Below are 26736 nucleotides of genomic sequence, written 5' to 3' on the forward strand. Positions count from 1 at the left end.
CTATGACATGCTTATATTACATTCGTTGCTTCTCCGCCAATTTTGCACCACTTCCGGACCCAAAAAGAACATTTTCACTTCTTTTTTAGCGAAGCTTTATTGCATGATTATTAGGATATTAATTTATGAAAGAATAGTTTTAATATCAATTACTATTTCTTTAATTAATTTGATTAAACTAAACCAATCATAAGTTCAACCACAGCTTTTTTCATAAATATCAGACTTCAAGCATTGCCTTCGGCAACTGCTACCACATCCCAAGTAATTCGATTGTTCATGAAAGTCTTTAGCGGAACTTTGTGCGATTGTATATAGTTGTTTAATTTTTATAAAAATTAAAAAAAAACTATTGACATTTATTGAAAAATGGAAAATCCTAAATAGGGTTTCAAATTCTGGGGGGGGGGTCTAAAATTTTTCTGGAGGGGTCTAAGCCCCCTCCCCAGAGGCCTTCCTACGCTTATGCATATGACTAGGCGATAGTGGTGGTTACCACCTTTCATTACTCCAAATAACAATGAAACGTGGATTCACTACATACATACCGCAAAACATGAAGCACTGGATAGCAGTCGAAGATAGCCATCGGTGATAACATAGATAGCCATCATTTTCTGGTATTCACATATTTGGGTGTTATTCCGAAACATGGACCGAGACACACCATAATCGGTACACTTAATTAGGGCCAAAAGCAAGACACTGCATACGAACATTGTTATATACTATTGGTGTTTTTATTCTCGCATTTGTATCAATGTAAAAGATCGCATGGTAATTGGTGTCTTACTCACTGCCACCGACATTTTGTGGGTAAGATTGCAATACGGAAAAAAGCCACCGGTTTCAGTTCCCTGCTGTACGCTTCTCTCATGGCTTCAATTCGTTATTCTTTCCTTAGTTGTTTGTCTCCTCGCAAGTTCATCTTGAAAAATACCGCTCTGTATTTATATGAAGAACTCCATATCCTTGGTAGAAAAAAATTTGGTTTAGATTCAATATAAGAAGGTTTCCTCTGAAACACCTCGAATGTTAAGGACATTCTAACTGTTATTCTTAAAGCGAAACATCTCTAGTATTTTTTAACGCCTTTACATGATTCACTATATTGTACATGGTCTTCTCGTAAATTTGTGATGCCAGTCCTAGCCAGAGAAACGGATGGTTTCGTGTGGTATCACACTGGACTGAACGCATCAAAGTGAACGTTGAAGATCGGGCGCCAGTATACCTTATGAATAACTGAGGTACGTTGGCATAATATGATGATACCTTAAACCAGTCAACAGTCATCTTCTTCTTGGTACTTGAGCTGAATAGAGACTCCCTTGGGGCAGGAATTAGTCTTCCCACTTTGGTTATTAATATCACTATGCTATCACTGTTAGCTTTAGCTTAACAATCCATGTCTTTTGCAAGAAATCAATACCATTTATTGTTAAATCTAAAATATCTATACTGCTAACGTTTTGCGAGTGTATGTTATATACCTCTTAAATGTCCTCTTTATCAATAATTTCATTTGATTGAGTTTGTGGTAACGAACCAATTTAGGATAAAAAAATTCCCTTTGATGTTATGGTTCGATTAGTTTTTAAAATTATCCAAATTTCATAACCATTCATTCGAGCATATATCCATCTCTCCACTCATCCAAACCAAGCAATTGAGATGTGAGTTATCCTTAGGCAATCTCATCACAAGCATTTGTTTATGATATGCAACATTTGAAATGCTTGCTTGCACTAACGTGATTTGTTAAAGCTAAGTGTGTCCTTTGACACTAGCCTTTTGTCGCCTCAATCAAAGTTTAAATTTAAAACAAAATTTCTGCTTCGTTGCGTATGCTTACTCTGGCTTCAGGGCATAGAGAAAAGGAGAATTCTGTCATAAACACGAACACACACATACTACTACTCTCAGAGATTCATATTGAAACAACGGGCAAACGAATGCTTATGAGACAGACAGAGTTGTCGTGTTAGGAGATAAAAAAATAAACAAAACTTTACACACACACAAATAAAGAGATAGTCATGGCAAAAGATAACAAACAACGGAGGCTTTCTATTCATTGTTCATGTTTTACACGCTCAGTTGAGTCTTTGAGTTTTGAGTGTGGCATACAAAGAGAAAATTGAAATAAAAAACAAAAAAATTCGCACAGAATCAAGAGGCAAGAGACTGGAGATGATGAGGACAGTGATGATGATTATAATGATGGTGATGTGAACATCATCAACACCATTATCACCATATCACATCTTTAGGTCCTTGTTATAGTGGTTGGTCCATGGTTTTCTAAAGAGGATTGTGGTGTTGCTGTTGACGCTTTTGTTTGTTAGTCCTCTTCGGGCAATCACACACAAACACACACACACACACACGCTCACACATTTTAGTGTGACAAAATCAAAACAAAAACCTCCTCTATGCTGGCATCAAATTCAACTGATTTCACACCATAAAGCCCTTAGGCTGTAATTTTGAAATGTAGCGCCATCTTTGTGGCGCAATTTTGAATGTGCTTTTTTTTTTTGAAGGTAGTACATTCAACAAAACGCCTGCCATCTCATCCCAATATTGGCCGCACCACATGCTTGCCCTTTGTGTCTGTCTATGTTATGATGCCATGGGGTATAATTTCAAAATTGAATAAATAGCCCGTGGCTTTGTTTTGATTTCTTTGTAATCACAATTCATTAAAAATCAAAAAAGGAAAAAAAAATCTCAAAATGTTCTTCTCTAATATACGAAGCAAAACTTTGTAGATTAGAGAAGTTTTTGAATAATTAAGGGTGGTATTTCAGATATGATTATTCGTTAAATAGAGCTTAACACAATGAATATATATGGGATAATTATGAACTTTGTAAGGTTTTATGGATTTTTGTTTGATATGTTTTGTGGTATTTTCTTATATTATATAAAGAAATTTCTACATCAATTTTTCGTATATCTTCTGAGGGAATGTCATAGCTTTCTCATCTTATGCTTGTAATTTACGCCCCATGAAAATTTGCCCCAAAAGCCTAAATGAAGTAGGACCCCTAATTATTATATAAAACAACAATAAAAATTTGTTGTTTGGGGTGTAACTTTATTTTATTTTGGTGCCCGTTTGCATTATAAAAATAAACCCTAATATATCAAATTAAAATAAACCACAAATTTCCTGTTTAGGATTGGGCTTCTTTTCAAATAGGGTCTATTTTCGCATACTGCACGCAGAGAAGGAATATGTTCACCTCAAACATGTTTCAAGAGCAAAATGTTATTTTTGTATGGTGACCATGTAACATGTTTGTCACTAAAATGTTATTTTCTCGTCAAATATAACCTGCTTGCCGAAATCGGATACATGATTTCCGAGAAAATAACATGGTTGCGAAAACCATATTATATGGTCACCACCCAAAAATAACATTTTGCTCTTAAAACATGTTTGAGGTGATCATATTCCTTCTCTGGGTGTGGGGTTTGACAAAGGCATGGTTGCCACATATAAACTTTTAATGTTTGAATAGCATTGTATAAACCGAGTCTGGTGGTTTCTGTATGGCTTTCCGCCGTGGTTTAAGACCATCTCCTGTGGACAGAGACCAAAGCGAGCTAACGCAATTCTAAAAGATTGGTAATCAGTAACACATACTTAATTTTTATACCCTCATTCCGTTTGTAACACATCGAAATATTGCTCTAAGACCCCATAAAGTATATATTCTGGGTCGTGGTGGAATTCTGAGTCGATCTGAGCATGTCCGTCCGTCTGTTGAAATCACGCTAACTTCCGAACGAAACAAGCTATCGACTTGAAACTTGGCACAAGTAGTTGCTATTGATGTAGGTCGGATGGTATTGCAAATGGGCCATATCGGTCCACTTTTACGTATAGCCCCCATATAAACGGACCCCCAAATTTGGCTTGCGAATCCTCTAAGAGAAGCAAATATCATCCGATCCGGCTGAAATTTGGTACATGGTGTTAGTATAGGGTCTCTAACAATCATGCAAAAATTGGTCCACATCGGTCCACTTTTACGTATAGCCCCCATATAAACGGACCCCCCAAATTTGGCTTGCGAATCCTCTAAGAGAAGCAAATATCATCCGATCCGGCTGAAATTTGGTAGATGCTGTTAGTATAATCATGCAAAAATTGGTCCACATCGGTACATAATTATATATAGCCCCCATATAAACCGATCCCCCAATTTGGCTTGCGGAGCCTCTAAGAGAAGCAAATTTCATCTGATCCGGCTGAAATTTGGTTAACATGGTCTCTAATGACCATGCAAAAATAGGTCCACATCGGTCCATAATTATATATAGCCCCCATATAAACCGATCACCAGATTTGACCTCCGGAGCCTCTTGGAAGACCAAAATGCATCTGATTCAGTTGAAATATGGTACGTGGTGTTAATATATGGCCTCAAACATCCTTGCAAAAATTGGTCGAAATCGGTCCATAATTATATATAGGCCCTATATAAACCGATCCCCAGATTTGACCTCCGGAGCCTCTTGGAAGAGCAAAATTCATCCGATTCGGTTTAAATTTGGTACCTGAAGTTAGTATATGGTATCCAACAACAATGTAGGAATTGGTTCATATCAGTCCATAATTATATATAGCCCCCATATAAACCGATCCCCAGATTTTACCTCCGGTGCCTTTTGGAGAAGCAAAACTCATCCGATCTGGTTGGAATTTGATACGTGGTGGTAGTATATGATATTTAACAACTATGCTAAAAGTGGTTCATATGTGTCCATAATCATATATAGCCCCCATATAAACCGATCCCTAGATTTGGTTTTGGAGGAGCAAATTTCATACGAGTCAGTTGAAATTTAGTACATTGTGCTAGTATATGGCCGTTAACAATCATGCCTAACTAGGTCCATATCGGTCTATAGTTATATATAGCCATCAGATAAATCGATCCCCAATCACACAAAAATTGGCCCATATCAAGTTCATAATTGTCTATAGCCCCCATATAAGCGACCCCCATATTTCAATTCTGGCTCTCTACGTATTGTCTAATACATACCACGTATGAACTAACTCACAATTTAGAAAACGATGTTAAGAAGTTTTAAGATACCACAACCCAAGTAATTCGATTGTGGATGACAGTCTTTCGTAGAAGTTTCTACGCAATCCATTGTGGAGGGTACATAAGATTCGGCCTGGCCGAACTTACGGCCGTATATACTTGTATTGATATTGGTATTGATTTGAATATTTATTTCCCTTTTTCTTTATCTTGTTTTTCCAGGATACAGTTCAAATGCCCTTAGCAGTGTTGGAGTTAGTGTTGGTAAATCATCGCTGGATCCACATTCACATCTCAGACAACCTGGTATGTATTGCAAATATAAAGGAATCTATTAACCTCAAAGGAAGCAGTACGATTTTATTTTTTTCTTTAATGATTTTTGAGAATTAAGCAATCGAATTGTTGCCTTAAATATTTTCCCCAAAAATATTTCTCACACCAACGCATTTTAAATTGAATTCCCCTTCCCACGGGATAGCAATTGCAAACAGCCGTGCTCAAGTGTCACTTGAAATGAAACAAATACGAGTACTTTAAATACCCTTTTTTGTTGCTTTTTTGAGACTACGAGGACGTAGAGGAAAGAATGACGACCATTCCAAAAACACTTGAAACGCATTTGCGGCAATGACACATTAAACCCAAAAACCAAAGAGGAGTTTCAATTTTATTCGCCATGGGAAGGAGATGAAAAAAAAAACAAACACACAGACAAATAAACCTAAATGCCTTAAAACGAAGGGGGAGCGGGTACAGACATAGAAATCAAAACGACCATTCGTAAACGCAATGAGTTTGCCTATGCCTGCTGAATGTCCTTGCAAACTGCCAGCCAGGCTTCAAACAGGAAGGCAACCAGCCAGCCAGCCAGCCAAGCATTCAGTCAGTCAGTCAGTGAAGCTTGAATGCGTATTGAATTGTAATGAAATGGCAATTGAAACTATGGAAAGGGCTTGGCTGGCGGGCTGCTGCTGTATTAGGACATTACTATTGTACTCATACTATGGTAAAAAGTGAGAAGAAGGGCTGATGACGTTGGTGTTATAATTCTGGCATGTTGATATGGGTTTTTTTGTGTGTAACAAACAAACGAACAAATCGTAATCCACAATTAGAGTACTACAAATGTAGTTCACATACACACTTATATGAACTAAGAACAGAATTGTAACAATAAAAAAAAACGCAAAGAAACTAAACTAGCAAAAAAACAAAACAAAAGAAATACAAACAAAGGATCTATTGTGAGAGCGAATGTTTTGGTAAAAATACACTGAAAATAAATACAGCCAAGGGAATCAATAAATATTAGGAAATTTTATAGTTTGGGAATACAAAATGAACATGATGTTAATAAAAATGTCCATTGAAACATAATTATGAAACCACATATCGTCCACATCCATATCTTCCAATTCGGGCCATAAAAAGTTCGTTATCATCTCACGATAGCGAAAACCATTCACAGTAACTGCCTGACCGGCCTCATTTTGGAAAAAATACGACCCGATGATGCCGCCAGCCCATAAACCGCACCAAACAGTCACTCTTTGTGGGTGCATTGGTTTTTCGACAATCACTCTTGGAATCTCATTCGCCCAAATGCGGCAAGTTTATTGACGAATCCACTGAGGTGAAAATGTGCCTCATCACTGAAGATGATTTTCTTCGAAAATTGATCATCCACTGTTGCCATTTCTTGGAACCATTTAACACGTTGTTGGATTGTGTATCCCTCCATGGTTCAAAGTTATAAAGTCTGAAATAGAGAAATGTCAAATAAAATTCGGAAAAAAAACTTGGCGTTTAGGTGGGGTTCACATTCAACATCGGCCCTTACAATTTAACCACCCTTTACATTTTCTCGATAATATTCGGGTGCGGTCGCCCCTTTGGGTGTTACGGTGGTCCAAACCGTTACCATTGGCGGCGCTTGGTTCTGATCGCCAATCGAAGGTGTACATTTTCAGCTGACCCTTTGGCATGTAAACCCGATAATATTGCATGTTCACAAGATGCCCTATTTCATTTTAGTGAAATCTGGCCTTCTATTTTCTGATCACTTCTGGTGATACTATCGTTTTTTCCTCCACTTTTCGGACGTCATGTAACATTGCCAGTATCACGGCAGCGAGTAATATTACGAGAAACAAAAGTTTTATTCACATTTAAATGCTAGAGGTTTCTAATGATAACCACTTGGGGATTTGCAGCCAAATATAAAGCAATCGCACTAAAACACTTGAATTCCATCGTGAATAATTTTATTTCTGTATGCAATAGATCAAAATGTGTTTATAAGTTTTTATACAATAAAATGAACTATCATGGTCAGAAGAGATGTTTAGAAATGATAGCACCATGAATTGATTACAATACGTATAAGTCACACTGCGATATATTCGACCAAGATTTTCCTTAAGTGTTGACAAACAAACATAGTTTATTTAGGCTGTAAAAAAGTTTGTTTGGAACAAAATTACAAAATAAAATTATATACGTTTGCCCCAAACATAATCATAGGTTAAAGTGGCAGCCCGATTAAATTTCAGGCTCACTTAGACTATTCAGTCCATTGTGATGGTTAGGTTAGGTTAAAGTGGCAGCAATCATAGTTGGGCTGAGGTTAGGTTAGGTGGCCGCCCGATGTATCAGGCTCACTTAGACTATTCAGTCCATTGTGATACCACATTGGTGAACTTCTATCTTATCACTGAGTGCTGCCCGATTACATGTTAAGCTCAATGACAAGGGACCTCCTTTTTATAGCCGAGTCCGAACGGCGTTCCACATTGCAGTGAAACCACTTAGAGAAGCTTTGAAACCCGCAGAAATGTCACCAGCATTACTGAGGTGGGATAATCCACCGCTGAAAAACTTTTTTTTGGTGTTCGGTCGAAGCAGGAATCGAACCCACGACCTTGTGTATGCAAGGCAGGCATGCTTACCATTGCACCACGGTGGCTCCCGTGGGCTGAAAGAAACAACTTTAAGGACGATAGAAAAATAATGTATCTCACATTTCGTTTCCCAAAAAAGAAATCAGTTGTTCGATTTCACCATCAAATCCAATTTTTCTATAATTTTTCACAGTGTATGATGTATGGTATAATCGTGATTTAATGTGATGTCGACCTGTCAAAAGTTGACGGTCACGAGCAACTTTTGCTACTAGCATTCTACTATGTCGACTTGTTTTTTCTCACTCATAAGGACTATGCCAAACAGTTAACAACAAATAATCGATATGAAATTATTAAGACTCATGCATGCATGGCTGATATTTTCACAATAGCCAGAGTTAGGATCTAGTTTTGCTTGAAATAAAAACAATAACTCGTCGTTTTGATTGAAATGAATTCATGTATAAATGCTGTAATGGTTGGACAGAGTTCATAAAATGAATGAATATTTGAGAATTCTTCTGGAAAAAAGCGAATCGAAACGCGTGGCTTAAGTAAGGTTGCTAATGTTTTGTTATTCGATGTCTACAAGGATTTATTCTCTGTTTTTTTTTTGATACACGCGTTGAGCAAAAACAAAAAAAAAAAAATGTTTCCTTTTTACAAATAATGTCAATGTTTGTCAACTTTTTGACTGACGATGGATGGCCACACGACCTTTAGAAAACAATGAAATCATGAATACGACTTTGTATTTTATTAACCACACACAGAAGCCAAGACTCCAATTAAGTGTGAGATTTTGTTTGCGTGTCTGAGAGAGAGAGAGAGAGAGAGAGGGGGATTGGGAGAATGGTTTATATGACCTCTTTTGCAATGTTATTACATTTGTGGATTTGTTGGTGTGTTGGTTGCATTTTCAACATGTAACCTTTTTGGTGAACCTAAGAGGTCTATCTTGCATAAATACTTATCCTTATGTGAAGAGTGTTATATAGACTGTGTTGCTTCTCAACTGTTTTCTTTATATTGTCGACTTTTTCTACCTTTCCCCCGCCCCGATAATGTTAGAGAACATTTGAATATGCTCTTTGCAAATAAACAGACATTGTATAATCACCAGATACCAATATGAAAATATTAGGGTGGGGAATTTATTTATGGTAGATATTTATATACACGGAGAATTGGACATACGTTTTCTTTATCTACACCTTCATATTCTCTCAAACATATTCAAGCATATATATTTTCAGAATTTGTTAAAAAAATGGTTTGTACTGTACAAGCATGCAATTTTTCATCTTAAGCATATCACTTTTTAAGGCCCCAAATAGTTAATATCAGTTTCTAAACGTTTCAGCAACCTACACTTTTATTTGTTGTAATTAAACCTGCCGTTAATACGTACATCTTGCAATTGTCAGTCATTGTGGACTAATGTAATCACTGAAAATGCTTTTTAAAGAATTATATACGAAGAAATGGAAAATAATTATGATTTCTTTTCTGATCAGTTTTTTAAATTCTCTCTCGCTCTCTCTGACATTTCTAAACATACGAGAGCGGTTCGGAAACTAATTGAAATCTCCTGAAATGTCAATACACTTAGTCCAACGCTTTTCTAGCAATTCTATTCCTTGATTAAAATAGTTTTCCTCAAGCTCTTCAAAATAGTTGTTTACAACAGTAATTGCATCTTCATTTGAGTTAAAACGCTTGCCAGCAAGGAATTTTTTTAGATTTGGGAACAAGTAAAAATCACTGGGAGCTAAATCAGCAGAATAAGGTAGATGGTCAAGCAACTCGTACTTTAATTCGTTGATTTTAGCCATTGTTAAAACACTCTTGTGCGCACTCTTGTGCTTGTGAATTGTTTTTGCCTTCTTTGGGGCACTTCCTCCAGCTTCAGTCCATTGTTTGGATTGTTCTTTTGTCTCTGGAGTATAGTGGTGGATCTATGTCGCATCAACAGTTATGGAACGACGCTTAAAATCCATTTTATTTCACTTAAAACGATCCAAACAAGCTTGAGAAATGTTCATTCTTATGCGTTTTTGATCGACTGTTAACAAATGCGGCACCCATCCTGCAGAAAGCTTTTTCATCTGTAGTTCTTCATGCAAAATTAAATGGATTCGATCATTTGAGATGCCCATGATATTAGCAATTTCATGCACTTTTATTCGTCGATCATTTAATACCATATCATGCACTTTGGCTACAATTCTGTTGTTGTTGCTGTTTTTGGACGTCCACTACGTGGTTTATCTTCAATGCTTGTACGACCAAGTTTAAATTCAGCAACCCAATTTTTTATACCCTCCACCATAGGATGGGGGGTATATTAACTTTGTCATTCCGTTTGTAACACATCGAAATATTGCTCTAAGACCCCATAAAGTATATATATTCTGTGTCGTGGTGAAATTCTGAGTCGATCTGAGCATGTCCGTCCGTCCGTCTGTTGAAATCACGCTAACTTCCGAACGAAACAAGCTATCGACTTGAAACTTGGCACAAGTAGTTGTTATTGATGTAGGTCGGATGGTATTGCAAATGGGCCATATCGGTCCACTTTTACATATAGCCCCCATATAAACGGACCCCCAAATTTGGCTTGCGATTGCTCTAAGAGAGGCAAATTTCATCCGATCCGGCTGAAATTTGGTACATGGTGTTGGTTTATGGTCTCTAACAACCGTGCCAGAATTGGTCCATATCGGTCCATAATTATATATAGCCCCTATATAAACCGTTCTCCAGATTTGACCTCCGGAGCCTCTTGGAGGAGCAACACCACCCTTAGCATGCATAGCGGACGTAGCTACCACTGCTCCACGGTGCCAACTAAATGTATATTTCTGTTAAAAAAAAGTTTGTTCAATAGGCTCGTGGGCGCCTCAAGCTATGCTATATAAATATAACTTATATGGATAATTGTCTATTGATGGCAATAACAGCAACATAGCTCAGTGGATAGTGTGTTGGCTTACAAATTGCATGGTTCGCGGTTCGATTCTCCGCCCAGGCGAAAGGTAAAATTTAAAAAATTATAATATCGAATAATTTCTTATACATTTTTTGTATTACAGAAAAAGGTGCTTAGAACTTAGAAAACCTCGTGGAAGTGATGAAGATGAAAAGATTGTTTTTTTTTTTTGAGTTAGTCTTTATGAAATTGTTTTTACATCCTGGAAAAGAATAAACGTTGATCACAAAAATAATATACTTTTCTTCTAAATAAACTCCCTTACAGCGAAAAGCAAATGAGAAACGAACTTTGTTTGTCTAAAATTTCGTTTGGGAGGAAAGAATTATTTTTTTGCGTGTAGGGGATGTGACTTAAATACAACATCGTAGGGTTTTTAAAAAAAAAAAAAAAACATTTTAATCGTAAAACAGATGAGGTTCTCTGCGTGCATATACCCAACAATTGGGTATAATACTGCCCTTAAACCGATCTTCCAGCAATCGATGTGGATCACACCGATAATGAAATTTTGATATTAACTAAATTGGAGTAATAGACTTTAGGATAGGTTAGGTGGCAGCCCGATGTATCGGCTCACTTAGACTATTCTGTCCATTGTGATACCACATTGGTGAACTTCTCTCTTATCACTGCGTGCTGCCCGATTCCATGTTAAACTCAATGACAAGGGACCTCCTTTTTATAGCCGAGTCGGAACGGCGTTCCAAATTGCAATGAAACCACTTACAGAAGCTTTGAAACCCTCAGAAATGTCACCAGCATTACTGAGGTGGGATAATCCACCGCTGAAAAACTTTTTGGTGTTCGGTCGTAGCAGGAATCGAACCCATGACCTTGTGGATGCAAGGCGGGCATGCTAACCATTGCACACGTAGAGAAGGAATATGATCACCTCAAACATGTTGCAAGAGCAAAATGTTATTTTTGTATGGTGACAATGTAACATGTTCGTCACCAAAATGTTATTTTCTCGTCAAATATAACCTGCTTGCCGAAATCAGATACATGATTTCCGAGAAAATAAGATGGTTGCGAAAACCATGTTACATGGTCACCACCCAAAAATAACATTTTGCTCTTAAAACATGTTTGAGGTGATCATATTCCTCCTCTGGGTGCACCACGGTGGCTCCTTTAACGAAGTAATTGAAAAGTTTGCCAGACCCAGGTCCATTTAGGTCTATTTAAGCCGACAACTCGTCAATGCCAAAAATCACAAAAGTTGAAAGTCGTCCCATGAGAACAATATCGCCATTCCATCCTAATACACTAAAAAATCTTGATTTATTATAATGTTTAGCAGTATTTTTCTAGTCTCTGTGAATATGTCTAAGGATATAAAGTGCTTAATAAAGTACAATAAAATATTGTAATTCCGTTTGCCTCAATGGTTGGCTCGCTAACTCGGCCGGCTGGAGGCGATGTTCTGTTAAAGCTCTGTTGTTGTTATGGTTGTTCATTATTGCTTAATGGACACTTGAACATGCCTCTCAAGGTACCAGAAATGAAACTAACGTAACATTAAGCCACCGACGACACACAAACACAGGCAGAAAGCAATGAGCGAACACTTACAGAAGGTTTTGTAACCACAAGGACTATATAGCCAGCCGACAGCTTGTCAGGATAACATGAGTGCCACGCCCTCAAGTACTCTTAACAAAATGTGCGAAATTATTTGAAATAAAATATTTTTGGTATTTAGTTCTGTGTATTTGTGCATTTGCCATTCTTCAAATAAAACCATCAACACAATCCATTATAAATAGAGTTTTTTTTGTTTTGTTGAGTAAAATCAAAAAAAACGGGGTTTGAGCTTTTAGGAGGCTTGTGCTATAGCCTCTAAAGGATATTTACTCACGTGCCTTTGACCACTTGTCAGTGAATGCTGGCTGTTGCAAATGGACACATTTTGGATTTGCATTTGCTCTTTAGTTTGGAAACAACTTGGTTTTGCATTTGCTTCTTTTTTCCTGTGCTTTGATGCCATACATTTAGGGGAAAAAGTGCTTTTATCGAAGTATGTACTCCTACGCATTGTTTCCCCTATTGCTTTTATACATATGTGGCCGATGGACATTTGCTTAAAATTCCAACTAAAAGCAAATTTCCACGATGTATTCAAGTGTTTTAGTATTTGGTTTTTTTCGGAAATCTCTAGGACTTAGCTGAGAGAGAAATAATGTTGGCAAACAGTTTATGATCATGAAGGGTACTTAGTTTTAATTTTTTTGTGAACTAAAATTTCGCTTCTAAAATAAAAACCGCCTGTGAAATGTCTTTTATGAAAATGGCTCAATTCGTTCTTAAGTTTTATAGTTTAGTAGTATAGTTAGAAATATTTTCGCAATGAGGACACACCCCTATGAAATAAGTGCCAACATGAAAAATGAAATAAAGTCCCAAACGGATGTATTATAATGCAAATACACACTAAAACAATAAAATAACTCCCCAAACTATTACTGAGCCACCATAGTGCAATGGATACCATACTCGCCTTACGTACAATGGGTCATGGGTTCAATGCCAGTTTTAACCAAATAAAAAAAGGTTTTCAGCTGTGGATTATCCTGGTCACATTTCTGACTATTTCTAAGCTTCTCTAAGTAGTTTCACCGCAATGTGAAATTCCGTACTCACTCGGCAGTAAAAATGACAACCTTTGTCATTAAGCTAAACATAAAATCGCCCAGCTGTCACGGTTACCACAGTTGGCAGAATCCTACCAAAAGTGGTAGATTTTTTTAAAGTTTTGTAGATTGGTAGAATTCTTGATGTTTTGATAAATTTTGCCAAAATATTTTATAAACACCACAAAAAGGTTTGGCTAAAAATTCTTTAGAAATAAAATTTTGACAACATTTTTCATAGCCATAAAATTTTGACTAAATTTTTTATAGAAATAAATTTTCGACAAAATTTTCTATAAAATAAAATGTTGACACAATTTTCTATAGATATTAAATTTTGAAAAACAAAATTTTCTATAGAAATAAAATATTGACAAAATTTTCTATAGAAATAAAATTTTGACAAAATTTTCTATAGAAATAAAATATTGACAAAATTTTCTATAGAAATAAAATGTTGACAAAATTTTCTATAGAAATAAAATTTTGACAAAATATTCTGTAGAAATAAAATGTTGACAAAATTTTCTATAGAAATAAAATTTTGAAAAAATTCTCTATAGAAATGAAATTTTGACAAATTTTTTTATAGAAATAAAATTTTGAAAAAAATTTTCTACTGAAATAAAATTTTGACAAAATTTTCTATAGAAATAAAATTTTGACAAAATATTCTATAGAAATAAAATTTTGACAAAATTTTCTATAGAAATACAATTTTGACAAAATATTCTGTAGAAATAAAATGTTGACAAAATTTTCTATAGAAATAAAATTTTGAAAAAATTTTCTATAGAAATGAAATTTTGACAAATTTTTTTATAGAAATAAAATTTTGAAAAAAATTTTCTACTGAAATAAAATTTTGACAAAATTTTCTATAGAAATAAAATTTTGACAAAATTTTCTATAGAAATAAAATTTTGACAAATTATTCTATAGAAATAAAATTTTGAAACAAAAATTCACAGAAATAAAATTTTGACAAAATTTTCTATATGAATTAAATTTTCACAAAACTTTCTATAGAAAGTAAATTTTGACAAAATTTTCTATAGGAATTTAATTTTGACAAAATCTTCTATAGATATCAAATTTGAAAAAAATTTGACAAAATATTCTATAGAAACAAAATTTTGACAAAACATTCTATAGAAATAAAATTTTGACAAAATATTCTATAGAAATAAAATTTTGAAAAAAATTTTCACAGAAATAAAATTTTGACAAAATTGTCTATATAAATACAATTTTGACAAAATTTTCTATATAAATACAATTTCGACAAAATTTTCTATAGAAATTAAATTTTGACAAAATTTTCTATAGAAATTTAATTTTGACAAAATTTTCTATAAAATAAAATGTTGACAAAATTTTCTATAGATATCAAATTTTGAAAAATTTTCGATAGAAATAACATTTTTACAGAAGTTCCTAAATTTTTAGAAATAAAATTTTAACAAAATTTTCTATAGAAATAAAATATTGACAACATTTTCTTAGTAAAATTTTGCCAAAATATTCTATAGAAACAAAATTTTGACAAAATATTCTATAGAAATAAAATTTTGACAATATTTTCTATAGAAAGTTAATTTTGACAAAATATTCTATAGAAAAAAAAATTTTGACAAAATATGCTATAGAAATAAAATTTTGAAAAAAATTTTCGCAGAAATAAAATTTTGACAAAATTTTCTATAGAAATGAAATTTTGACTAACTTTTCTATAGAAATTAAATTTTGACAAAATTTTCTATAGAAATAAAGTTTTTAAAAAATTTTCTATAGAAATTAAATTTAGACAAAATTTTCTATAGAAGTGAAATGTTGACAAAAAAATTTGACAAAATTTTCTATAGAAATACAATTTTGACAAAATATTCTATAGAAATAAAATATTTATAAAACATTCTATAGAAATAAAATTTTGACCAAATATTCTAAAGAAATAAAATTTTGAAAAAAAAAGTTCACAGAAATAGAATTTTGACAAAATTTTCTATAGAAATACAATTTTGACAACATTTGCTATAGAAGTAAAATTTTGACAAAATTTTCTATAGAAATAAAATTTTGACAAAATATTCTATAGAAATAAAATTTTGACAAAACATTCTATAGAAATAAAATTTTGGCAAAATTTTCTATAGAAACAAAATTTTGAAAAAAAAAATTCACAGAAATAAAATTTTGACAAAATTTTCTATAGAAATTAAATTTTGGCAAAATTTTCTATAGAAATTAAATATGGCAAAATTTTCTATAGACATTTAATTTTGATAAAATTTTCTATAAAATAAAATTTTGAAAAAAAATTTACAGATATAAAATTTTGAAAAAAAAAATTCTATAGGAATGACAAAATTTTCTATAGAAATTAAATTTTGACAAAATTAAATAAAATAGTAAAATTAAATAAAATAATAAAAAGAATAAAATTTTGACAAAATTTTCTATAGAAATTAAATTTGGCTAAATTTTCTACAGAAATTTAATTTGACAAAATTTTCTATAAAATGAAATTTTTAAAAAACTTTTCACAGAAATAAAATTTTGACAAAAAAAGTTCTATAGGAATTAAATTTTGACAAAATTTTCTATAGCAATTTAATTTTGACAAAATTTTCTATAGAAATGAAATTTTGACTAACATTTCTATAGAAATTAAAATTTGACAAAATATTCTATAGAAATATAATTTTGAAAAAAAAAATTCACAGAAATAAAATTTTGACAACATTTTCTATAGAAATTAGATTTTGACAACATTTTCTATAAAAACTAAATTTTGGCAAAAATTTCTATAGAAATTAAATTTTGACAAAAATTTCTATAGAAATAAAATGTTGACTTACTTTTCTATTAAATATTGTCTGAACAAATGGTAAATAAAGATGAATATATATAAATATAAAAAATAAAAATACTTACTTTTCTATAGAAATTAAATTTTGACAAAATTTTCTATAGAAATTAAATTTTGACAAAATTTTCTATAGAAATGAAATTTTGACAAAATTTTCATAGAATTAAAATGAATTGACAAAAAAAGATCTTTTGGTTTGGTAGTTTTGTTTTTTTGTAGAATTTGCTTAAAATTTTGCTAGATTATTTTTGGCTCGAGTGACAACGGTGATCATAAATAATTCCATGTCATTGATCACAATCGTTAGTAGAACGTTGTAATACAATCCATGGGGGTACATAAGATTCGGCCTGGTCGTATGGTAGCCCAACAGATAATCGAACGTGACCAATGCTGTATATGTGAAACATTTCCTCTTCTAATGTGTGACGCCTGGAAGTATGTAAATATCTAAATGATATGTAAGAAAGAAAACGGCCTTATCCAGTGTACCTACTATTAACTTCATGGAGTGATTTTTGATATAACATATTGGACAAAAGTCATTGTTAGGTTAATTTAGCATCGAAAGACTTCTATGAAAATCTAATATAAATGGCTCATTATCTTTTGTATTTTTTTTAATTGTCAAATTTAAGCGATGGAAATTTATAATTTTGGGAAATTATATTATTGGCTTTGGAAATTTTCAGAAAAAAAATAATAATAATAAGAAAACTCAATAAATCCCCAGATTGCAGCTAATCATCAAAAATTGGTTCGCCTTCCCTTGCCTTACTATTTTTTTTTATTATTATAATAATAACAAACTTTATACCGGCAAAGAGGTTCCATCGTTAATGAATTTATTTTTATTACAAAAAAAATTTCAAAAAGTTCACCACTGTGGTATCACAATGGACTGAATAGTCTAAGTGAGCCTGATACATCGGGCTGCCACATAACCTAACCTAACCTAACATTACAAAAAAAAAAAATAGTTTGTTTTTATTATTTTTATAAATTTATTATTTTTATAAAATAAAAAAATCCCTTGCCCAATGCAAACAAAATGAAATTTCACAACTGACTGTTCTTCGTTCCTATGGGTTTTTGTGCGTTTTACAAGAACACAGCTTTTTGTATTTCCCAGCTTCTTGCTGGGAAATAAGAATTTAGTAAATGGCTGTTAAAATGTAAATTTTAATAACGAAAGCATTATGGAAAAATAAAGTAAAAAATAAATTTAGCACGATTTGTTTTTCAATTTTCGCAAGAAGTAGTTCAATAGCTTAGTTTAAGTTTAGGACAATCAAGAAATCTTGTCTACCATTCTAAGAAATATTTTGTTTTTTTATTAACTATGACTCACCCGATCATTCTCCTACCACTTATGCAAACCAAGATTCAATTAATCTTTGTCTAAGTTTAACTTCCTACACTTTCACAATTAATTTTAATGGTTACTCTGTTATTTCCTTTTATTGCAGATCCATATCAAATGTTTGGAGCGACCAGTAGTCGTTTAGCAAGTTCTGGTAAGTATTTTGAACTAATTCACCTGATAGAAGACTCTTTGACTTTGAGGAGGGCTAACATTTTCGTGGAGTTGGTTTTGTTTGTAATAAAACTTCAAAAAGCACAAGAGCATAAAGATGCAGGTGTTTAGATTACCTATTGCCACCCGACAAGTGGCTGAATAGAACCAGACCCCCCCAAAAAACTTAAGTAGGGTGAACACGTGTTTCAGCAATAATATCCTGACACCGTCTGAACATATGATGAAAAAAAAAAACCAGGACTTGTGCATATCATTGAAAAAAAGTTTCTCCACATGGTGGTAATTCATACTAAAACTTATTAGCATAATTCAAAGGACAAGCGTTGGTTTACATGCAATTCCATAACAAAAGGACCTTTAAAAACGAAATCTAGTTTACCAAGTGGAGATTTATTAAAACAGTTTTTTTTGTTTTATTTTAAATGAAACATTCAAATTATCCTTACCCTGAGTAGGTGACTTTTATTTCATGGACCCCTTTCATTCATTATTAACAAATTAAATTATCTTTTTACACCACTTTTTGATTGTTTAAGTTATACTGAAAAGGTGTTTCTTTCCAGGAGTGTTAAAGAGGGTGTTTTTTTCTCTGTGTTGTGTGTTAAGTTCATTAAATTCCAAAAAAAAATCCTTATTCATGGTTGTGTGCATAACCACCCAAGGTGTGCCATTTGCTTGGCGGCACGTGACGATCATTGTCCAAGGATCATTTCGTCTAAAGGGTTACCCGCTATTCATGGGTGTTAATGATTATTTTTCTGTTTTCATTTTTCTGTTTGGTTCGTTGGGAATATTTTTAAAATTCATAACGCATATTTAATGGAAAAAAGGGTTACATGCTTAATATGTATCTTTCTTGTTTTTTTGTCTGTCTTTTAGCGGTATCCACCCATAAAAGGCGTGATTTTATCCATGGCAAATGCCATCATAAATCATATACGAAATTTCTCTATGGGAATGGGTTAATCCTTCTGACTTTTAAATGGCTAATGTTGTAATGTGTGTATTGTATATTCCGTATAGTATAAATAATATAAAGTATATTACATTGAATGCTTTTAATGAATCTAATTCAACGAGATCTTTAATTAAATCTATTAAATATTTAAATATCCCGCAAAAAAATTGTAAATAATTTTTTTCTTCTAGTTTTTATAGTTCATATCACTAAAGTGGAATTATTAATGTGATAGAAGCTTTCTCACATTGGGTATTATGAGGTAATACCCAATGTAAGAATCCGATTTTTATTTGGCTGATAAGTCCCCGGTCTAACAAAGAAAAACACATTTTTTTTGTCAAAATTCGTTTTTATTATTCAACATAGTTCCCTTCAAGAGCGATACAACGATTATAACGACCTTCCAATTTTTTGATACCATTTTGGTAGTACTCCTTCGGTTTTGCCTCAAAATAGGCCTCAGTTTCGGCGATCACCTCTTCATTGCAGGCAAATTTTTTCCCTGCGAGCAACCTTTTGAGGTCTGAGAACAAGAAAAAGTCGCTGGGGCCAGATCTGGAGAATTTTTCATGAATTTTTGCCATCGTTCTCAATGACTTGTGGCACGGTGCGTTGTCTTGGTGGAACAACACTTTTTATACCCTCCACCATAGGATGGGGGTATATTAACTTTGTCATTCCGTTTGTAACACATCGAAATATTGCTCTAAGACCCCATAAAGTATATTTATTCTGGGTCGTGGTGAAATTCTGAGTCGATCTAAGCATGTCCGTCCGTCTGTTGAAATCACGCTAACTTCCGAACGAAACAAGCTATCGACTTGAAACTTGGCAAAAGTAGTTGTTATTGATGTAGGTCGGATGGTATTGCAAATGGGCTATATCGGTCCACTTTTACGTATAGCCCCCATATAAACGGACCTCCAAATTTGTATTGCGATTGCTCTAAGAGAAGCAAATTTCATCCGATCCGGCTGAAATTTGGTACATAGTGTTAGTATATGGTCTCTAATAACCATACAAAAATTGGTTCTTATCGGTCAATAATTATACATAGCCCCCATATAAACCGATCGCCCGATTTGGCTTGCGGAGCCTCTAAGAGAAGCAAATTTCATCCGATCTGGCTGAAATTTGGTACATGGTGTTAGTATATGGTCTCTAACAACCATACAAAAATTGGTCCACATCGGTCCATAATTATACATAGCCCCCATATAAACCGATCCCCCGATTTGGCTTGCGGAGCCTCTAAGAGAAGCAAATTTCAACCGATCCGGCTGAAATTTGGTACATGGTATTTGTATATGGTCTCTAACAACCATGCAAAAATTGGTCCATATCGGTCCATAATTACATATAGCCCCCATATAAACCGATCCCCCGATTTGGCTTGCGCAGCCTATAAGAGAACCAAATTTCATCCGATCTGGCTGAAATTTGGTACATGGTGTTAGTATATGGTCTCTAACAACCATGCAAAAATTGGTCCATATCGGTCGATAATTACATATAGCCCCCATATAAACCAATCCCCCGATTTGGCTTGCGCAGCCTCTAAGAGAACCAAATTTCATCCGATCTGGCTGAAATTTGGTACATGGTGTTAGTATATGTTCTCTAATGACCGTGCAAAAATTGGTTCACATCGGCCCATAATTATATATAGCCCCCATATAAAGCGTTCCCCAGATTTGATCTCCGGAGCCTCTTGGAGGAGCAAAATTCATCCGATCCGGTTGAAATCTTAGTATAAGGCCGCTAATAACCATGCCAAAATTGGTCCATATCGGTCTATATTTATATATAGCCGATCCCCAATCACACAAAAATTGGTTCATATCGGTTCATAATCATGGTTGCCACTCGAGCCAAAAATAATCTACCAACATTTTATTTTTATAGAAAACATTGTCAAAATGTTATTTCTATAGAAAATTTTGTCAAAATTTTATTTCTATAGAAAATTTTAGCAAAATTTTATTTCTATAGAAAATTTTGTCAAAATTTTATTTCTATAGAAAATTTTGTCAAAATTTTATTTCTATGGAAAATTTTGTCAAAATTTTATTGCAATAGAAAATTTTGTCAAAATTTTATTTCTATAGAAATTTTTTACCAAATTTTATTTCTATAGAAAATTTTTTCCAAATTTTATTTCTATAGAAACTTTAAACTTAATTATATACGTATTTAATCGGCCTTTTTTTTAGTTTAATATATACCACGTATTGACTATGTGGTATATATTACGGTGTGGAAGTTTTAAGATACCTTGCCATTGTGGAAGTTTTAAGATACCTTGCCATCGGCAAGTGTTACCGCAACCCAAGTAATTCGATTGTGGATGACAGTCTTCAGTATAAGTTTCTACGCAATCCATGGTGGACGGTACATAAGCTTCGGCCTGGCCGAACTTACGGCCGTATATACTTGTTTCTTCTTCATGTGGGGCCGTGTTGCCGCGATTTCGACCTTCAAACTCTCCAATAACGCCATGTAATAGTCACTTTTGTTTGTTTTTCCCTTCTCAAGATAATCGATAAAAATTATTCCATGCGCATCCCAAAAACAGAGGCCATTACTTTGCCAGCGGACTTTTGAGTCTTTCACGCTTCGGAGACGGTTCACCGGTCGCTGTCCACTCTGTCGACTGTCGATTGGACTCAGGAGTGTAGTGATGGAGCCATGTTTCATCCATTGTCACATATCGACGGAAAAACTCGGGTGTATTACGCTCAGAATCATCAAGACGTTGTTGTTTTTGGTCAAATGTGAGCTCGCGCGACACCCATTTTGCACAGAGCTTCCGCATATCCAAATATTGATGAATGATATGACCAACACATTCCTTTGATATCTTTAAGGCCTCTGCTATCTCGATCAACTTCATTTTACAGTCATTCAAAATCGTTTTGTGGATTTTTTTGATGTTTTCGTCGGTAACCACCTGTTTCGGGCGTCCACTGCGTTCACCGTCCTCCGTGCTCATTTCACCACGTTTGAAATTTGCATACCAATCAATTATTGTTGATTTCCCAGGGACAGAGTCCGAAAACTCATTATCAAGCTAAGTTTTTGCTTCCACCGTATTTTTTCCCTTCAGAAAACAGTATTTTATCAAAACACGAAATTCCTTTTTTCACAATAACAAAAGTTGCTTCACAAAAGACGCTCTATCTCACAAACTAATTGACTTACAGACGTCAAATTTTGACACGAATAATTTGAATATTGGTACTATATGAAAATAATACTAACGACGCCATCTATGTGTCAGACCGGGGACTTATCAGCCAACCTGTTATTAAGGTACCTTGCCACCGGCAAGTGTTACCCAAGTAATTCGATTGTGGATGACAGTCTTTAGTACAAGTTTCTATGCAATCCATGGTGGAGGGTACATAAGATTCGGCCTGGCCGAACTTACGGTCGTATATAATTGTTTCTATTAGTGTAAGTAATAAAATGCCAATGTGAGCTGTCAGACGAGCGTTTTAGAAACAACAGCATCCAAAACTTGGCTGCAATACATATCAGCCACACTGTGAAGCAAAATTATTAATGTGAAAGAAACATTCTTATATAGGGGTAATTTTTACTAAACCATGATAATATTCACTAATACAATTAAAATTAAATTGTTAAAAAATTATTCACAGAATTTCATTTAATTCTCTTTCCTTAAATGCTCCTTTCCTTTAAAAAAACTGCAAGCCACCATTTCTTTTTATAATATCACATATCTATAAAGTCTAACCAAAATGGTATAACATCTAAAAATGGCAATTACATTAAATTTTATTTGAATTTTTTCTACAAAGTAAAGTAGAAATAAAAAAAAAACAACAAAAAATAATCAAGTTAGCCAAAATCCTACCTAAAATCCAAAAACTACTAAAAGACGACAATGATTTATAGCAGCTTTAAACAAACTATTTTTCCACTAATCCTCCTACTACATACCACATATATCTACTTTAAATGGGGATATACAATAGCACACGAAATGAATGACCCTAATTCAAAACGAAAACAAAACATAAAAATAAAATAGAAATAAGCAAAAAAAAAAAATCAACCACCTACCGGGCTTTCAATAAAAACAAAGTAAGAAAATCGAATGGAAAACCTTAAAGAAATTAACAGGGACAATGGCAAACTTGGACAATGGCTTTTTATACCGTTTAACCTGTATCAACTAAGCAGAACTATGGTTGTATGTATGTGTTTGTCTCCACCTTAGCTAACAGCTAAACAACCATTCTCTTGTCCTTGTCTACCCCACATTAATTCAATAGAATTTGCATAAAAAAAGAGTCCCAATCACCCACCATTAGGTGGCGCGACGTTTTAAATGGTTTGTTTCGCCCCCATAAAAATATTTCAAGTACAAGAGAGAAAGTACACTGAACGAATAAACTTAGTGAGATGTACTCGTATATGGAAGAATGGGAAAGAAAATATGTACACAGTAGGAATATAGTACACCAAGTATAAATTTTCTTCACCTTATTCCAGACTTGATTTATATAAAAAATTAGCCCCGATTATTTGATTTTGATTTTTCACAAACAACGGATTAAAGTTTCTATTCTGCTTATATTCCTTTTCAATATCAATGACACACCTTCCTTTTTAAAACGAAATACATATTCTATCATTAATCTCAAAAAAATAAATTTTGTCTTTGAATACCACAGTAACACCTCTTATTGGAAAATTCTTTAGAATAATTAGTTCAATTTTAATACCCAACATCCAAGGATTGTAATTCTCTTTCTAACGCATAGAAATATTTTTCTGAGACCCCGTAAAAAATGGTGGAAGTCTGTTTCGACCATGCCATGTCCATCCATATGCCTGACTTGAGACAGTCTCTTTATTGGGCATATCGATATATATAGATTGAGTTCGTGAGCGTTAAATATAGCCCAAATATACACACAAATATTTTTTTTTCTGATTCAATCACGAAAATGATAGTATCAATCACAATTTTAATTGGACATTAAAAAAATACTTGATTGAAAAAATTAATTTATATCATTAGCAAATTTCGGTTAATTTTTTAATTGATTGAATTAAAAATTGAATTGATAGTGATACAATTAACTTTATAACAAAGATTTAAGAAACAAATTAATTGAAAAATAAATAAATAACAAGTATATACGGCCGCAAGTTCGGCCAGGCCGAAGCTTATGTACCCTCCACCATGGATTGCGTAGAAACTTCTACTGAAGACTGTCATCCACAATCGAATTACTTGGGTTGCGGTAACACTTGCCGATGGCAAGGTATCTTAAACTTCCTAACACCGTCTTCTAAATTACAAGGTAGTCCATACGTAGTATATATTAAACTAAAAAAGGCTGATTAAAGACGTATATAATTAAGTTTAAAATTTCTATAGAAATAAAATTTTGACAAAATAAAATTTTGACAATATTTTCTGTAGAAGTAAAAATTGGAAAAAAAATTCTATAGAAATAAAATGTGGGAAAAATTGTCTATAGAAATAAAATTTTGACAAAATTTTCTATAGAAATAAAATGTTGACAGAATTTTCTATAGAAATAAAATTTTTACAAAATTTTCAATAGAAATAAAATTTTGACAAAATTTTCTATAGAAATAAAATTTTGACAAAATTTTCTATAGAAATAAAATGTTGACAGAATTTTCTATAGAAATAAAATGTTGACAGAATTTTCTATAGAAATAAAATTTTTACAAAATTTTCAATAGAAATAAAATTTTGACAAAATTTTCTATAGAAATAAATTTTTGACAACATTTTCTATAGAAATAAAATGTTGACCAAATTTTCTATGGAAATAAAATTTTGGCAATATTTTCTATAAAAATAAAATTTTGACAAAATTTTGTATAGAAATAAAATTTTGACAAATTTTTCTATAGAAATAAAATTTTGACAACATTTTGTATAGACATAAAATTTTGACAATGTTTTCTATGGAAATAAAATTTTGGTAGATTATTTTTGGTTCGAGTGGCAACCATGAATATGAACCGATATGGACCAATTTCTGTGTGATTGGGGTTCGGCTATATATAACTACAGACCGATATGGACCAATTTTGGCATGTATATTAGCGGCCTTATACTAACACCACGTTGCAAATTTCAACCGGACCGAATGAATTTTGCTCCTCCAAGAGGCTCCGGAGGACAAATCTGGGGATAGATTTATATGGGGGCTATATATAATTATGGACCGACATGGACCAATTTTTGCATGGTCATTAGAGAACATATACCAACACCATGTACCAAATTTCAGCCGGATCGGATGAATTTTGCTCCTCCAAGAGGCTCCGGAGGACAAATATGGGAATCGGTTTATATGGGGGCTATATATAATTATGGACCGATATGGACCAATTTTTGCATGGTCATTAGAGAACATATACCAACACCATGTACCAAATTTCAGCCGGATCGGATGCAAGACAAATCGGGGGATCGGTTTATATGGGGGGCTATATATAATTATGGAACGATGTGGACCAATTTTTGCATGGTGGTTAGAGACCATATACTAACGTCATGTACCAAATTTAAGCCGGATCGGATGAATTTTGCTCCTCCAAGAGGCTCCGGAGGACAAATCTGGGAATTGATTTATATGGGGGCTATTTATAATTATGGAACGATGTGGACCAATTTTTGCATGGTTGTTAGAGACCATATACTAACACCATGTACCAAATTTCAGCCGGATCGGATGAAATTTGCTCCTCTTAGAGGCTCCGCAAAGCCAAATCGGGGGTCCGTTTATATGGGGGCTATACGTAAAAGTGGATCGATATGGACCAATTTTTGCATGGTTGTTAGAGACCATATACTAACACCATGTATCAAATTTCAGCCGGATCGGATGAAATTTGCTTCTCTTAGAGCAATCGCAAGCCAAATTTGGGGGTCCGTTTATATGGGGGCTATACGTAAAAGTGGACCGATATGGCCCATTTGCAATACCATCCGACCTACATCAACAACTACTTGTGCCAAGTTTCAAGTCGAAAGCTTGTTTCATTCGGAAGTTAGCGTAATTTCAACAGACGGACGGACGGACATGCTCAGATCGACTCAGAATTTCACCACGACCCAGAATATATATACTTTATGGGGTCTTAGAGCAATATTTCGGTGTGTTTCAAACGGAATGACAAAGTTAATATACCCCCATCCTATGGTGGAGGGTATAAAAACACGGATTTAGTTTTTTCTTCAAGCAATCAATAAAACGTATATTTATTGAATTTTCGGAGACAATATTTACCTTTTACAACTCATTCTTACAAGGACGTAATCCAATAACGAACACAGCTAGAATGCCGAAAGGCGGTAAATGTCAACACTCGTTAGAAATGTAACGAATTGTGCTGAGAGCACAGGGCTGCATTCAGAGCTTAGTGCACATTTTCTAATGAGAGGGGAATATCAATAAACTTTGAATTAAATCCCCTTATTACGAATATATCTAAAAACATCATTTGAACTTAAACAGATACAATTAACATTTTAATCAGGCACCGAAGACTAAGTCTGTTAAAAAAGTTTTTTTTTGCTTAATTTTTAAATAAAACTTTGTTTCAAACAATCAATTTTTTAATCAAATTAAAAACACAAAGTCAGATAAGAAAGTAATTGAAAATAATTACTTTTTAATTCAAGAAATTAATTGAGTTTTGCAATCAACATCAATTAAATTTTAATTGAATCAATTAAA

The 26736-nt window shown here is 33.4% G+C and overlaps 1 protein-coding gene across 1 annotated transcript in view; it reads left to right on the forward strand.

Moving 5' to 3' along the window:
• The window catches only part of LOC142234666 (DNA-binding protein D-ETS-3-like), a 73005-nt gene that overhangs the window by 11243 nt on the left and 35026 nt on the right, over nucleotides 1-26736 (forward strand). Inside the window, exons 3-4 of the mRNA XM_075305836.1 lie at nucleotides 5292-5375; nucleotides 17945-17992. Coding sequence (XP_075161951.1) covers nucleotides 5292-5375; nucleotides 17945-17992 — 132 coding nt within the window. The remainder of the gene's footprint in view (nucleotides 1-5291; nucleotides 5376-17944; nucleotides 17993-26736) is intronic.

Source organism: Haematobia irritans, chromosome 4 (assembly GCF_050003625.1).
Source record: "Haematobia irritans isolate KBUSLIRL chromosome 4, ASM5000362v1, whole genome shotgun sequence".
Lineage (NCBI taxonomy): Eukaryota > Metazoa > Arthropoda > Insecta > Diptera > Muscidae > Haematobia > Haematobia irritans.